Here is a 16,448-nt window from a genome sequence, read left to right on the forward strand (position 1 = left end):
ACCAGAGGGTTCCTTTTTTTCTAGCCTTGCGCGTGTTTGCGCTTCTACAGCTTTTCGCTTTCTTATCCCACATTTTTGCTCTATATTTCTTCCCAACGTTTCTAATAACCACTCTCTTGGCGTGCTTTCCATTGGATCATCTCCGCTACCACCGTTGGGATTGCGCCTCGAGCGAAACCTGCGACTGCGCGACGAATCCGATACCGATTACAAACACACCCAGCGAGTTCGAATCTTCTATTACCTTACACACAAAGCCTGTATCGCCATCGATGCAGTGGTCGTGAATACAAGCTCCAAGGGGCCCCTCCGGCCGTGTTTCCTATACGCTGCAAACCACCAGTCGACATGGCTGCCCTTGCCATGCCTCAGGCTCCTGAGCCTCTGAATCACTCTCTTTTGGATGCGGATGACGGAACAGCTTCTGTGGACGAAACACCAGTCCTCGAATTCTTTGTTCTCAAGCAAGAAGTTAACCTCGAAGTCAACTTTCGCGACAAGCGCATCGACGGAACAACCGATATCTTCCTTGTAACATTTAATGATAAGGTCGACGATATAGTATTGGATGCCGCCGACTGCGAGATCGATACCGAAAATGTCTACGTTGCCGAACTTCGAGAAATCAATGGTGATATTGTTGAGGGCCAAAAGCGAAAGACTGCCGCGACCTACAACGATCCGTATGCGAAGCTATCACATCCCGCAAGCTGGAGTTTGAGGGCCGACCATCACGACATTCGCCGCAAACGCGCCCAGTCTTTATTCAGCAGCAGAAAGAAAGATGTCCCCGCCGAACATAGAGAGTTCGCGGGGTGCACCCCAGTCTATCGATCGCTCAAGGTGAATTTGCGCGGTAAGGCCGAGCCAGATCGCCCGAGACTCATCATCAGAAAGTCGATGTTAAGTACCGACTCGGCCGAGAAATCCAACAAGCAGTACAAGATCACCATACCTTTTACCAACGTGAACCCGCGAGACGGAATACAATTTGTCGGTGTTGACCCCCTGGACAGCCGATTCACGCACATGTACACTCGAAGCTCAATACACCCCGGGACTGCATCTTGCATTTTCCCATGTGTGGATGATCATGGATCACGGTGCGACTGGAAGATATCAATAAAGTATCCCCGCACATTGGGTGATGCTCTACAACAAGCACTTGCAACGCAGCAGAATGGCAATAATCCAGACAAGATGCAGATCGATGGCCAAGAACGAGCCTCTAACCTTGCTGAAGAAGACAAACTTCGGGAAATGTCAGTCGTCTGCTCAGGGTTCCTTATGGAGGAAACAGTCGATCCTGAGGACGATCACAAAAAGATCATGACTTTTGAGCCCGAGAAGAAAGTATCCTCGCAAAAGCTTGGCTTTGCTGTAGGTCCCTTCGAGCATATTGATCTGTCCTCCGAATTCCGAACAGAGGAGGATGAGATGAAGCTGGGCATGAACGCACTCAAAGTGCACGCCTACTGCCTGCCACACCGCGGCGACTGGGTTCGCAATACAGCAGCAGCCATCACCATGGCGGCCGATTTCTTTACCTTCACGTTCGCTCGATATCCCTTTGGCAACTTCAAGCTGTGTTTCCTCGACGATATGGTTGAAGATACTGTGTCATTTTACTCCATGGCTTTGATCAGCAATCGCTTGTTATTCCCAGACGACATCATCGACACAGAGATAGATGTCACTAGAAAGATCGTCCAGACGTTAGCTTATCAATGGATCGGCATCAACATGATACCCAATACGAGAAATGACATGTGGCTCATTATCGGCATTGCGCATTACATGACCGACCTTTTCATGAAGAAATTGTGCGGAAACAACGAATATCGATTCCAGATGAAGACTTTGTCTGACAAGCTCGTTCAGGTGGACGTCGACCGACCGTCTCTCTATGATCTCGGTGCTTATCTCCACCTAGGGGAGTTCGAGATGGACTTCATGGCTCTCAAAGCTCCAGTGATTTTCTTCATCCTTGACAAGCGGCTGATCAAGGCTTCAGGAGGACATGGTTTGACCCGCATCCTCTCCAAGATGCTGACAAAAGTTCAAATTGAGGGTTCTGACAAGGCTACTATCCTTGAGACGGAGAAATTCCGAGCAACGTGTGAGAAAGGAGCCAAATATCGACTGGAGAGTTTCTGGAATCAATGGGTTTATGGCTCAGGCTGCCCCCGATTTGATGTCAAGGCGAAATTCAACAAAAAGCGATTATGTGTTGAGCTTACATTAAACCAAATTCAGTCCCAGACGGTCAAGAGAGCCCCGCTGGAGAAGGACGACTTTCTACGCGTTGTCAAGGAACGTCGATCTGGTGTCAAGGCAGGCGAGGTTCAGCCCTTATTCACCGGACCGATGACTGTTCGAATACACGAAGCTGATGGAACTCCCTATGAGCACATTCTGGAGATTCGCGAAGATGCCACAAGATCTACCAAATTCGAAATTCCATACAACACAAAGTACAAAAGACTCAAGAGAACCCGGCGTATGAAAGAGAAGCAGAACGTAGGCGCCAGCATGGATGCAGAGAACCTGGATGACACTCTGTTGTATTGCCTGGGTGACGTTCTCCAAACACCTGATGAGCAGGCCCAATGGGAGTTGATCGATTGGGATCCAGACACCGAACGAAAAATGGATCAGGAATCCTATGAATGGATCCGCGTAGATGCTGACTTCGAGTGGTCTTGCGATATGAAACGGACACTGGAACCATACATGTACGTGTCGCAACTGCAACAAGATAGAGATGTTGTTGCTCAGCAGGATGCCATGCTGTATCTCACACAAGGCCCTTTACACCCCATCGCATCGGGTTTCCTCACCAGGACTCTTGTGGATCGCCGTTACTTCCATGGCATTCGAACCATGGCTGCTGAGGCACTACCAAGACAAGCCAACATCAAGGACTTATCAATGCTTGGTCTTCGACAATTGATGAAGGCTTTCAGCGAAATGTTTTGTCATAAGGGAACAAATCAACCCAAGCCAAACGACTTCTCGGACAAGAGGCAGTATAACGTCCAGTGTGCCATCATCAAGGCCATTGCACAGGTCAGAGACGCAAACACATACAAATGTCCGCTTGAAGCTCGTCAATTTATTCTCGACCAACTCCTCTTCAACAATAATGAAGACAACCCCTTTTCCGACCATTTCTACATCGCGACTCTCGTGGAAGCCCTTGCGACTTCTCTTATCCCTTCCAAACAAGACGATTGGTTTGCCATGCAAAATAAGATCCCCAACGAAGAGGAAAAGCAGTTCCTGGATAAGGCCATCGAACAAATTGAGAGAGTACTTCGCCGGGATGAGTGGACGAACTCGTATCAGAATGTCTGGACCATTGCTGGTCTCAGTGCAAAGCAGCGGCTCATGAAAGCAGATGTGATCCCAAAGAAATATGGTGACTTTGGCCAGTACCTTCTCGATGGCACAAGGGATCTCATCCGTATCAAGGCGTTCGAAGGTTTAATCGACTTGGGGGCTATGTTGGATCCTACGGTGTTTTCGTTCTTGACCTACGCCCTCATTACCGACCGTTCACCGTACGTTCGAAATAAACTCATCGAGGCCGCTGCTTCTGGACTAGCAGCCATCGCATTCGGGGAGCACACGAAAGTTACTAAGAATGAACCTCCCCCCGAAGACGAAGAAGGGGATCTGTTGCTTGTGCAAGATAGTGCCCAGGAGATTGAGGCGCGTAAAGAAATGTTCGCAAGAAAGGAGAACTTGGACGCAGCTCTCAAGGCTCTCCGTAGGGAAATGGACCAAACGTATGGAGGTGACGAACGCCACTATAGTACTGCTATGCGTAAGGCGCTGGATCACCCAGATCTTGGCCGGGGTGAGATGGAAAGCATGCTGGATTTGGCTGCGATGATGTTTGAGGAAGCTGGGGACTGGGTTGTCACACTTCCCTTACCAAAGGCCTGGTCAGTGGAGAGACCTGTGCAACAACTCTCTAATCGCGTAAGTTCTGTGTCTATCATATCACGAGTCTTTCATGTTAACCAAACACAGTTAATAATGAAGTTCAAGGCTCATTACAAGACGAAGCCAAAAGACCCCATCGTTCAACCACTACCCCCTCCACCCCCCGCACCTGTTGCTCCCATTGCTGCGCCTGCGGAGCCTAAGAGACCCATGCCCTTGCAAAAGACCTCGTCTATCAAAATCAATACGCACAAGACAGCCCCTCCCCAACGGCCGAGCGTGCCGCCTCAACGCCCAAGTGTTGTCGCTCCGGTTCAAAGTCCAAAGCCGAGCCAAACCAAGGGAGAAAGAGACACCATTGTTGCCTCTCCTGTCCTTTCTCGACAGCCAAGCGCTTCCTCTTCATCAGGTTCAAAGCCTTCGTGGCCATCGGAGCCTTCCTCTGCCATTAATATCAAGCGACCCCGACCAGACAAGGATGAACACCACACTCCAGCACCAAAGCGCCCTAAGGTTGAGAAGCCCTTCGGGGCCGATTCTGGCGTTCCCGCTGCTAAGAAAAAGAAGAGGCGCATGGTTAGGTTCAAGGTCACACCACATCGCCTTGCCAGCGTGATGAAGGACCAGAAGAAACCCATTAGTAATGGGCGAACGTCACTGCCGTCAGGCGGCTCTAGAGATGCTCCTCTTCCCCTCTCAAACCCAAGATCGGATTCGATTACAGCTAAGCCGGCAAGAAAACCCCTTCCAACAGGTGATGTGGTACGAAGGCCCTTGCCTGGAGGCCCTGCATCATCACCGCCGGAAAGAAAGATTTCCTTAAGCACACATTCAAACTCAACACCGAAGCCCAAGTCTGCGAGCCCTGCGACAAGTACGCCACCCCCTGGAGCACCGCCCCCTCAACGAACGAAGATCAAGATTATCAGAAAGTCGAACCCACAGCCACCACCGGCTCCCTAGGAAGAGGCAGATGAGATTTCATGCCCCAAACGTCCAGTGTGCCTGAAGCCGTCATCATGGAAGCGGATTAAACCAAATATATCACGCTCTATCAAGAAATCAACACCACGCCACGGGATTTAGTGTTCAAGGGATTATAAAAGAAGAAAACGAAGAAACTTCTCTTTTGGTATGAAAAGGTGGGAGAGGATCGCGGTGCTACATCAAAGCTGGGTCGTGGTGTTTTAAGTACGAGAAATAGGAAACGAAGGTCTTCCGTAATTGCATTTCCAGGCGTTGGGAGCGCGGGATAGTTGTCCTACACGCGTAGGCGAGCTAGAAAAGCACGCAATGAGAAGTAATGAGTGTATAGGTAGTTTTTTTTGGTTGTATCCATCAAGATATCCTTCCAGCACTGGTTACGATGAGGTTTGTGCGACGGTTTTGTGAATGATGTATTGTAATCAACAATGAATAATTAGGTGAACCCTTGCCAAGTCTCGTGAATTGTGTCTTGTGAATTATGTGAGGAAACTAGGCTATTGGTTTCCTTTTCCCATCTAATCCATCGGAGCTAATATACGCTGTTGCTCCCAACACCACCTATGAAGCACTCTGCCTTTGTACATCAGATGAAATTGACTCAAGCCACCGGGAAATCCCCTAACGACCCGGGCCATGTCCTTTCTCTGTTTGGGCTTCCAAGAATCCTTTTCTTAGTTCAAACCTTTGTTTGCCATGCTTTTTAATAAGACGATTGTGCGCCTTCTGAGCGAGATCCTGATCCTGCTCCTCCTTTTCATTGGCGGGAGATCGGCTGAAGTCTACACTCATTGAGAACTTCAAGTCTCCGTCATCACGATCCGTCCATATTCCTTCGTGGCGAGAGGGCACCTCGCGGCCTTCGCTTAGATTCTTCATGACAAGAAGCGCCATTTTCCCAGGTGTAAGGGTTGTGCGCCTGAGACCTTCGACAACAACGCGACGTGAGAACCCTTCTAATTGGTAGTGAGAAATCCATTTTTGAATCTCCTGAGAATTAGATGGATCTGAACCGCGAGGCGGGCTGTCTCGGGGTGGTGGCTTCCGAGGAGTTGGATTTCGGGATGAGTTGAATGACGTAGGAAGAGAGCGTCGAACTGCAGTTCCGGCAGTCGGTTTTGAGTCTGCTTTGGTCGAGGGAACAGCTCGTCTGAGGGTTAATTCGTTAGTGAAACTGTTGTCACGTTGTCTCAACGGCTCGGGACGTTTAGTAGCCGATGAACTCTCGTGATGGCTTATGTCCAGATCGAACGGCATTGGCGTAAAATCCATTGTTTCGCCCTCTGGGGGAGGGCTTTCCTCGAACTGATGCAGAGTTTCCCGTTGGGGAATCACCGACATTCCAAGCTCTGGTGATTCCTCTACAAGAGGAGGGAGCGGAGGAAGTTGCTGCGAAGCTTCGCTTTCGCCGGCATAATCTCGCCATTGAGAGCTCACAAGAGCACTGGGAGAGGGGTTTCGCGCGGGGACCGCCTCGGGAGTCAATTCGGCTTCTGGTGCTGTTGGTATCTCCATATCTGGGTCAAAGCGTCTTCTTTTCCTTGCATTGTCAGATGAGGCGAGCTCGCGGTCTGCGGACCGCTTCAAGCCAGAAATAGTAATAGGCGGCGAACTTCGTTCATAGCTTTGCGGCTGGCCTTCGTCTTGACCATCTTCCCAGTCGATTTCCTGAGTGAGGCCCATCCCAGGAACTGCTTGTGAATCCGAGGCGGGCTCTTCCTCTTTGACATGTTCTTCGTACATGGCCTCGTCCTCGTCGTCCTCGTCGTCAGTATTAAAATCCCTTACGGATTTCAAAAACTCCTCAAGATTTTCTTTAAAGAAACGGAACACCTCGCTAATCGTGTACGCATCTGGATTTTCAAAGCCCAAATGTTCGGCGACTTCTGTCCAGTCGTAATCACTGCTGGTAGGATCATAAGTCTCCTGGATAGCCCACCCCAATTCGAATAGTTCTATAGACGTATCTCCGATTAACCAATGTCTTTTGACTTCCCTCTGGCGAAAGTCGAGCCATTGTTCAAGGTCCCGATTGAAGCCAATTCTTGCCTCTTCCTTCCTGTCCAGTTCAATAAAGGCTGGATCATGTTGAACAGGACTTTCGACCTCTTCAGTCTTTGGTGGCAATGATGTTTCTTTCGTGTGCCCTGGTGCCGTGTCTAACAAGAGAGCGTCTTCTGGGCTGTCATTCTGTTGTTGCTGAGCAGCAGGCTGTTGCAGGCTTCTTTCAGTCAAGTCGAGCGCTTGTTCCTCTTGAACTGCGTTGCGGTTTTCTGGTGGGATCTCTGTTGATGCAGAGGCTGCCATACGTTCCAACGTGTTCCTGTCAAGGATCACTAACTTCTTGATGAAGCGATCGCGCCATGATTGTGCAGTATGTCGGCCATTCTCGCGCTTGTTGGTTAGTGCTTGGTAGATGTAGTAGTGAAACTTACAATTTGTTCGTATTCTTGCCAAATTCTATTTCCTTTTTGCTCCGTCGGATGATCCAGGGCCCACCTCGCGATTCTTGCATCGTCCTCCTTAGTAAACGGGGTACGGGTTGATTTGGAGGGATGACTGCCCGCACGCCTGGGCTCCTCTGGGTGCCCGCCTATTAGATATCGATCCTTCAATTGGATAAATCCATTCTTGACAGAGTCGTCGATGAATTTCCACGAGTATGACCCATGCGGAGCATGCTTTGGTATGGCATGATCCGCAATAAGCATATCAGCTTGCTTTTCTAGAGACACTACACTGCCGCCATTTTGCTACCGTGTATTAGAAACAGTGTGCAAGTAAAAGATGTAGTAGACATACTTTGATTTGTTCTAACAGAACAGATCGTGTAGGTACTCGATGCGCCACCCAAAACTTGACGTCTTTAAATATGGTTCCACCCTCGCCTTGCACTCCGTCGTATACCACCGTTGTCATGATGGCTGGTAATCCTTCTGTTTGGGACTTGTTTTCTGCTCACTCATAGAGGAAAGAAAGCCGGCCGGGCTGGTGGGTAGCAGAAAAGTTGGGATTTGAGCTTAGGTTATAAAAATAAACAGCCTAAGAAGTCTTGTCTAAATATCATAAGGTGACTCTCATGTGGCCAGGGGCTCAACTTTTCTGGTACCCTGTGGCTAGGGTATCTTGTTCTAATGGGGATTTGGTAGAGTAATGAAGAAGAGATATTTCATCGCATGAGAGAAGCGCTTCAAACTTGTGATATCTCTGATTGCCGCCTGCAGCGTTGATGTTCTTTGAGCGTAAATGACATGAATGCTAACGTCGCGTTGAAAGCATCGCGCATTCACGTGCCACTTAAAGAATGGATATTCGCTTATCCGTGTTTTGAGTTTTCCTATATGCATAAATCAAGACTTGGTTGAACTTGAGTCCTAATGGCACCTAGAGGTGTGATGCAGGTACGGGACCGTGCGGGAGACTGTTGATCATAGCGCAATGTGATCTAGACAGAATAGTGATAGTGCTCAGGTTCTTGGTGTCTTGTTAGTACTTTGGTATTTCATGGTGACACTCTGTTCCTGCATGTCCAGTCACATTAGAACCCACATGATGTTGGCTAGACCGCTTGTCGGACATCAACAAGGTTAAACTCTGAGTAGGTATAAACAAACATTCTGTGAGACTGTTGGTGAAGAAGTGGCATGAAGGAACCAACATATATTGATTTCATTTCTTTGTTCTCTTGTAAATCTTGAATTACCAACAGGGACGACGTCACATCCTATTGGGTATGTGTTATCGATAAGAGCAAAACTAAGTAACCCGGGCTATCCCCGGTTGGGCTCCAGCTTGGACTTTAGACGGTGGTTGCCATGGTAGCAACCAGAAACTGTTTACTTCCAATCAGAGCTGAGGCCGTGGGACGACGGGCCAGGATTATTTGGGTCTAAGCTGCAAGTTGCACCATCAACGCAAAATAGATCCGTTTACTTGAAGCTTCCCTTTTCCCTCCTCTCTTCTCCTCCTCTCTTCTTCAACTTTCACGCCATCTAATCACTTTACTAACCAAAGCAGGTCGTCTTTGTGCTTTTCCAGTCTCTTTGTTTCTTTTCGCATCTATATTTGCAATCGCATTCACATTCACACTTTCACGGTTTAGCGACAACTTGTTTGAGTGCATGGGTTGAGATCGATACCCGACCGTGAATAACTTCATCATGTCTTCCGAGGACAAATACGAAACGTTGGAGAAGATTGGTGAGTTTATTCCGACAAGAGAAGTCGTTGCAATTGCTCAACTTTCACTTCTAATTGGGGGCCAATTCTAACTCACCGTCTTCTTCCAGGCCATGGCTCATTTGGCATCATCCGCAAAGTCCGTCGCAGGACAGATGGCTTCATCATGTGCCGCAAAGAAATCTCCTACCTCCGCATGTCCCAGAAGGAGCGCGAGCAGCTCCACGCCGAATTCCAGATTCTGTCACATCTGCGACACCCAAACATCGTCGCCTACTACCACCGAGAACATCTCAAGGTTAGCCAGGACTTGCACCTCTACATGGAGTACTGTGGCAATGGAGATCTGGGTCGTGTGATCAAGGACCTTGCGCTGAAGGGCCAGAGAGCTCAGGAAAGCTTTGTCTGGAGCATCTTCAGCCAGCTGGTCATGGCGCTCTACCGGTGTCACTATGGTGTTGACCCCCCAGAGGTCGGCTCCAACGTTCTGGGCTTGACACAGGGAAATGCCGCTGCTGGACCCAAGGTTCCGGCTGGAACCATGACTATTCTACACCGCGATTTGAAACCCGAAAATGGTGAGACATTAACCGCATACGTTATTCAAATTGCAATTGGCTAACCAATTTTAGTCTTCCTCGGTGAGGACAACTCCGTCAAGCTCGGAGACTTTGGTCTTTCTAAAATGATCAAGTCCCACGATTTTGCCTCCACTTACGTTGGCACACCTTTCTACATGTCTCCTGAGATCTGTGCCGCCGAGAAGTACACCCTCAAGTCCGATATTTGGTCATTAGGCTGCATTATCTACGAACTTTGCGCACGCGAACCTCCTTTCAACGCCAAGACGCACTTCCAACTAGTGCAAAAGATCAAGGATGGCAAGTTCCCTGCCTTGCCCGATGTCTACTCTCCCGAGCTCTACCAGGTCATCAAGGACTGCCTCCGTGTGAACCCTGACCGACGACCTGATACTTCAGAGCTGCTGAACCTGCCAGTGGTTAAGCTGATGAGAAAGGAGAAGGAGGTTGTGGACCTCAACAAGTCTATTCGCCTAAGGGAAGATTCTCTCCGTAAGAAGGAAAGGGATCTCAACGAGAGACTTGCCAACATGGAAAGGGAGAAGGAACTCATCCGAGAGGAGCTGGACTCATCACTACGGAGAGAGTGGGAGGTCAAGGCGCGCCTCGAGATTGATCGCCTCGCCAATGCAGAGATTGAGCAGCTCCAGAACCGATTCGAAGAGGAAGTACAAGCACGCGTCGAAGTAGAACTGCAGAAGAAGGCAGCATCATATGCCAACTCAAGACCTAACAGTCGAGAGGATGAGTATACGACATCGGCGGGGAAGACCGACTACCCCCACTCATCCGTTGGCGGCAGTGAAGTTGAGTTTCCCTCGACGACGGATCTTACCGAATACTCCATCGAAAGCCCCGAAGCACCTCGGGAGACTAAGAAGACGGCTCGCACACCTTTTGGCCGTGCGCAAACAATGTTTGTGGGCAACCCTGCCGGTACGCCTATGGATATCGAGATGAACTCGCCCAGTCCTATCGCGATTGCGTCGCTTTCTCTCTCACCACGTCGCAATGGAAACACCAAGGCGCCTACCGCTGCATCTGGCAACATCTTCGCTGTTAATGCCAACCGAAGTGCTGACAATTCTCGATGGGATCTCCGCGACACTCTGTCCGATTCTGAGGACGAGGACGTCATGCCATCGCCGACACGCAACATCAAGTCTTCCAAGAACCCGTTCACTTCCAAGACTCGCCCTGTTCTGACCTCTCAGAAGTCGGCCCCTATCAATCGTTTGAAGTCTCAACCTTCAACCTCTGGCTTTGTTTCCAAGCAGGTCTCCCAGCCCGAGCCCAGATCTCCTCGACGCCTGAGCAAGATCCCCTCTGCCGCCAACCTGCAGGCCGAGAGCAACAACTCCAGCGGAGGAGGCTTGACACGCCAGTCTTCCCTCAACAGGAAGAACAACCACTCGGACGATGGCTTAGGCAAGGTCGCAGCTAAGAACAACATTCGAGGCCGTACCCTTGTTGAGCTTCAGCAAGCTCGGGCCGGTGGCCGCCCCATGAGTGCCATCGTCATGCCCAGCACTGGCGAGAACGTGAGCCCTAAGAGGGCATTCCGAGATCGCATCGGTGCTGAGCGCAAGTCGAGCGGCGACGAGCCTGTGGCGGTCTGGGACCCAGAGCGAGACGAGATGCCTAGTCCTTTCCTGGTACGACAGCGACGTATTGCCCGGGTGTAGGCCGCCTCTGTTAGCAGTCGCATAAAAGAAGTAATGATGAAAGAGGAGTAGTGGTTTTTTACGGTTTTGTTTGTTTTTTTACGCATTAGAGGCGAGCATGATGATACTGCTTTTCTAGGGTCTGCGTTACTCTTACATACCTCTTTTACCCGTTGTTTTGATTCCCCTTGCACATTCTTCCTCCCCTCATATATGCGGGTTTGGAAACGAAACATGGAAAACACTTATGGGCGTTTTTGGCGCGAAACACACAAAGGAATCATGGCATGGCTTGCATGGAATGGGCTCTTGTTTATTTTAATGAATGCTCTGTCAAAGCTATTTGTTTCTTCATGGACAAGTACATTCGACATTGTTATCATGATTGATTGATTGGAGGATTAAGTTGATTTGATGATGGCGTTATACGTCTGCGATTGGATTCACCTTTGGGGTTCGGATTGGATTGTCCTTTTAACTTTTATGTTTTCATTTTAGACGTTGTACAAAAGACAATGATACTTATTCATAATCCCGTGTCTCCAGTTTGAGAATGATTTGGCCCCCAAAGTGTCAGACAGCCCAAGGTCGCTGCTCATAGGAACGCATCAGCATATCGAGCTTGGTCATCATCCAATAAGATGGTAAACCGTTAAAGTGCATCATCTTTGTGCAGATGAACCCTTGTCTGTTGAAACAAATCAACGTCATTGGGCAATTAATCATCATGAGAATGGATGCATACCCAACTTACACACTCGCAAACCCAATAGCTACGCTGGTTGTTCACATCCCGCCTCACTTATTCAAGCCCAATGAATTAAACATTGAATATTGGCTCTCATTCTTGATCATAAATCAGTTTGTTTTATCCGGTTTCGATGCCGGCTTTGTTCTCTCACGCACGTCAGCACATTTTACTATATGGCCTTTAGTGTTGGGCAGCACTGCGTCTCCGTCCATATTCAATGCTTTATCCCACCTCGCTTGCATATGCGTCTTCAGAGCTGCACCCCAGAGCCAGTCGTGCAGATGAGGCGTTCAACTGCGCAGTGACACGAGTTAAGGCGTTCTCAAAGAGTCAGGTTGCGGTGAGAGGCTTTGTGTCAAGCACCTTCATTGGCAGGGACATCCATGCCTGGTATTATTGACATCACATCATGAGAATCAAGGTGGGTTTGACAGCAGTCTCAAAAGCAAAATGCCATGGTAAATATTTGCAATGCTAGACAAGATCCAAAGGGGTATTTTCTCCGTGCGTAAGCTTTAAGACTAGGTTTGTTTGAGTAAAGTAAAAAACAAGAAGAAAAACGAACTGAAGCAATCAATGAAAAGTTGAAGGCACGCGAATATGCATACAGATAACCGAAATACCCAGGCGCTATTCAACGCCGAACAGCACTAATCCAACCCAAATAAAAGAGGACATGAATAATAACAAAAAAACATTAAAATAGACCAGGCCGCGAGGCCAATTCCATCTTGCGTAGACGTAGCGTAGCTTGTTGTAGCCGTGAGGCTTATCAATCTTCCCAACTTCCCACGTTCCAGGCCTCCTTCATCTTTATCCCATCGTAATGCAAGACTCAGCCCGAGCAGAATCATTAGCACGATGTAGAATGAGCACGGCGGTCCTGTTTAACCCGCGTGGGACTTTGTCTCTTTTTGAACACATTTTCCCATCTTTCTTTTCCAAACTTTTCGTCTTTTTAAAAAATCGTTTTTACTGTACCAGGAATTGTAAATGAGTGGTCCCTGACCACAATCTGTTGGTGGGGAGGTAGAGTGGCTGTCTAATGCCTAGAGCGGTGAGAGCTGCTGTGACGGTGGGAGTGGCCATGACTGCGATGAGACGAGGAATGATGTGACGACGAGTGCCGATGATGTCGGCTGGAGCTGCCGCTACTCTCGAGGTCCCTTTCTAAGCTCTCAACTCTTGACCTGTAACCCTTGACAATCTCCTTGATGTGAGCGATACGATCAAAATCCACCTCAAGCTCATCCAGCTGCTGAAGAATCTCGGTATAACGAGCAATTTCTGCATCGGCACCGCCAATGATCCCATCAGCTTCGTCGTACTGCAGTTGAGTGAAACGCTGCGCTTCGTGACTCAGGTAGTTGATCCGTTGCTCGATACTGGCCATGAGGTGGTCGAAGTAACGACCTAACGCAGAAAGTGAGGTGCTGTCAAGTAGTAGAAGGCCTTGGCTGCTTGCACGACTGGCGGCGCGCGAGCTGCTGGACCCCCCTCCCAGTGCCGCCTGCCCTTGGCGAAGCAGCTGGATCTCCTCGTTTGTAAGCCCTAGCTGCGTGTCCGGTACAGCCTGTGAAGACATGGCGGGCAGCAGCTGGAAGGGCTGCTAGCTATGGGGTGAGGAGACCAGACGAATCGCAGACTAGGCGGCTGGGATCGATGTTTGGGGGGTCACGTAGAGGTTTTGGCTTTCGGAATCGTCGCAAGACGGAAAATGGATTGGAGATGCGATACAGGTCGAGCAGGTGGGCGGGGAGAGATTCGTTTGGTGTATAAAACGTCTGCGGCGACTCGTGACATGAGCTGTGTTGAATGGAGAGTGGCCGATGGGCCGGAGAGTGCCTGTCGAGGCGAGCGCTCGAAGGAAACTGTGTCGGTAACGATGCCTAGAGGAAGGGCAAGACATATAAGAACGACAGCGAGAGAGGGAGGTGGTCAAGAATGACAACGGCGGCGTAAGTGGGGATGATATCAGGTGCGACGATGGTAGGATAGACGAATGTCGTGGTGCGCAGAGCATCATGATATCGAGACCAATACGATCATGAGCATCATCGGTGTAGGTTCAAGGTGGAGTTAGTGTAAAGCTGGATGGAGCTCGAGTTTGTATGGTGGATACTTGTCGGCTCGGATCGAGTTGAGATTGATGATTTCGGGGTAGCTTGTGGTTGTATATCTGGAGGGTCCCAGACTTCGGAGCACCCAAGAGAAGAGGAGGAGAGAGAAAGAAAGCCGTCGAGGGTGTTGGGTGTCTTTTGGGGAATGGGTGGAAGAAGTGTGATTGGAGAATCGGGGGAGGAACCCAAGAAGATGGACGGGAGTTGGGCTTGGACTTTTGGATGAGGGTGGGGGACTCGGACTCGAACTCGAACTCGAAGCAACTGTGATGTATCGGTACGTATTGTTTCGTGGGTGCTAAGACGATTTTCGGTGAGATGAGCAGGGATGATTTGACGAGGGTGTTTACATGAGAATTGCGACCCAAAAGATGTAAAATATTGGTTGTTTTTGGTGGTAAGGTTTCGATGCGATGCGACCGAGCCTGAAAGGTGATGAGTCTCAATATTGGCGACGAGTGATGAATGATTGTTTAGACTTGAGATTAAAATAAATTAGTCTCATCTCAGTCTTGATTTAGAATTAGATAATGATTTTGAATAAGAGATTGTCTTGAGTAAAGGTAGCGTAGCGTGATGAGAGAGTGGGAGGGGATAAGGATAAGGGAAGGTAAAAAGATGGGGGAGGTGCAGCCCGTGGATGAATGAGATGGGGAAGGCGGAAAGCGGATAAGTGAGAAGTGGTTGCACAATTTGGTAGAAAGTAAGGAAGGAAGGTACCTTGGGTTGGAGTTGCACGTGCAATTGATTGATTCAGAAATCAATTGATCAAGTTGAGCCGCGGTCAATCAAGACTCGGATTCTCAACTGATTGATTGATAATGATTATCAGCAGACAAATTAGTAGTCTTTAAATGCTGGTTGTACCCGACAGAATGGACCCGACGCTGATGGACCTGGAGCTGGACCTAGAGGAGCTCTTAAACTTCCCAGCGCATGCGATTGATTGGTAGCGCGCGCTAATTGGAGCTGCTCCCTGTCATTCACTCAAGGTAGATGACGATCACAAAGGTCAAAGACCTTCTGTTTTTTTTGCTTTTGTTATCGCTCGTCTTTTCTCTTTTCAATCGGCTGAGAGACGGCACATGAAAAGAAAAGAAAGGAAGAAGAAAAAGACAAAATAGCGAAAGAAGAAGCAAACAAAACGCCAACAGGATCAATAGCGCAATAAAGAACTGGTTATGCTGGGGTGACCAGCTACCTCTTTGAAACCCGGCCAGGCCAGGTACGTACTGTAATGTACTGTAACAGCATCAACACCTTTTTAGCCCGTGGTCACGAAGGGTTGGTTGCTGAGGTATGTTTGAGAGTACCCTGGGCTTGAAACCAGATTATCAACCGTAATAGCTCTCGATGAGAAGAGGAGAGACGAAGAGTTGAAGGGGGAGGGAAGAAAGAAAAAGCAAAGAGTGGCTTCTTTTATAAAAAAAAGAAAAGAAAAGAAAATCTCCCTTTGACCTCTACCTAAATATCGGATCAAATTTGGTCAGAAGATTAATCATGATAGAGTCCATCTCGGCAACTATCAACCATGATTAAAGGTAATAAAACATACGACATGAGAAACGGAAAGCAGCCTTAAGATCTAGTCATATTGACCGGTTCTTTTCGACAGATTCTTGTGCATAATGTCAAGTTTCTGTGCCTCGTTCGTTTCATTACGCCTATGCCTTGCCTCTGCTAACCATGGAAGATGTAGGGTTTATCCCAGTCTATAATCCATGTTCAAGCCACCACTTTGATGTGCCGCGGGATATTATCAGATCAGTCACGAACTACTAAAACATGATAAGTATGTCAGTGAATATGAGGGATAAAGTGTATACTCATCCAAGGTTCCTTATCCTCTACACCATCAGCCCTACCTACTGTACCTAAATTGGTAGGTGATATACTAGACTAGACCAGTACCCAGGTAATGAATGTCATGCGCACGTGTATCCCTCGTCCTCTCCACTCACTTGTGATGCATGTACTTTAATTCGAGCAGATCATCAATCATGACGGATTCTTTTCTGCTCTCTGGTACAAGTAACATCTCTCTCTGTGTTGGTGTATTTGAGACAGTACACAAGCCCAGCGCCTATTGACGTAGCCTGAAACTACTCATCATCACACAATTATCATATTCATGTCTCATATCCATGGAAAAAAGAAGCAATTTATCCTTTCCTTCTTTTCCGCTTACATCAATTTCTGCTCCGTCGATCCGGAAATC

At 48.6% G+C, this 16,448-nt stretch overlaps 4 protein-coding genes across 4 annotated transcripts; 2 read left to right on the forward strand and 2 right to left on the reverse strand.

Annotated features, from left to right (window-relative positions):
• Nucleotides 1–348: 348 nt before the first annotated feature.
• On the forward strand, nt 349–4,914 carry FSST1_000612 (transcription initiation factor TFIID subunit TAF2; the record flags this gene model as incomplete). Its single annotated transcript, XM_083232463.1, has 2 exons — nt 349–3,987; nt 4,039–4,914. 2 exons carry the CDS (start codon nt 349–351, stop codon nt 4,912–4,914), a joined length of 4,515 nt encoding a protein of 1,504 aa, XP_083090794.1.
• A 642-nt stretch (nt 4,915–5,556) lies between these two features.
• On the reverse strand, nt 5,557–7,854 carry FSST1_000613 (TRF2-interacting telomeric protein/Rap1 C terminal domain-containing protein; the record flags this gene model as incomplete). Its single annotated transcript, XM_083232474.1, has 3 exons — nt 5,557–7,329; nt 7,371–7,688; nt 7,738–7,854. The coding sequence occupies 3 exons, from the start codon at nt 7,852–7,854 to the stop codon at nt 5,557–5,559; spliced, it is 2,208 nt and encodes a 735-aa protein (XP_083090795.1).
• Nucleotides 7,855–9,095: 1,241 nt separating this feature from the next.
• Nucleotides 9,096–11,380, forward strand: FSST1_000614 (kinase-like domain-containing protein; the record flags this gene model as incomplete). The annotated part of the gene is made up of 3 exons (XM_083232485.1): nt 9,096–9,135; nt 9,225–9,692; nt 9,747–11,380. The coding sequence occupies 3 exons, from the start codon at nt 9,096–9,098 to the stop codon at nt 11,378–11,380; spliced, it is 2,142 nt and encodes a 713-aa protein (XP_083090796.1).
• A 1,772-nt stretch (nt 11,381–13,152) lies between these two features.
• FSST1_000615 (uncharacterized protein) lies at nt 13,153–13,695 on the reverse strand (the record flags this gene model as incomplete). Its single annotated transcript, XM_083232496.1, has 1 exon — nt 13,153–13,695. The coding sequence occupies one exon, from the start codon at nt 13,693–13,695 to the stop codon at nt 13,153–13,155; it is 543 nt and encodes a 180-aa protein (XP_083090797.1).
• Nucleotides 13,696–16,448: the final 2,753 nt, after the last annotated feature.

Source organism: Fusarium sambucinum, chromosome IV, assembly GCF_050947815.1.
Source record: "Fusarium sambucinum isolate potato_lamoka chromosome IV, whole genome shotgun sequence".
Classification (NCBI taxonomy): domain Eukaryota; kingdom Fungi; phylum Ascomycota; class Sordariomycetes; order Hypocreales; family Nectriaceae; genus Fusarium; species Fusarium sambucinum.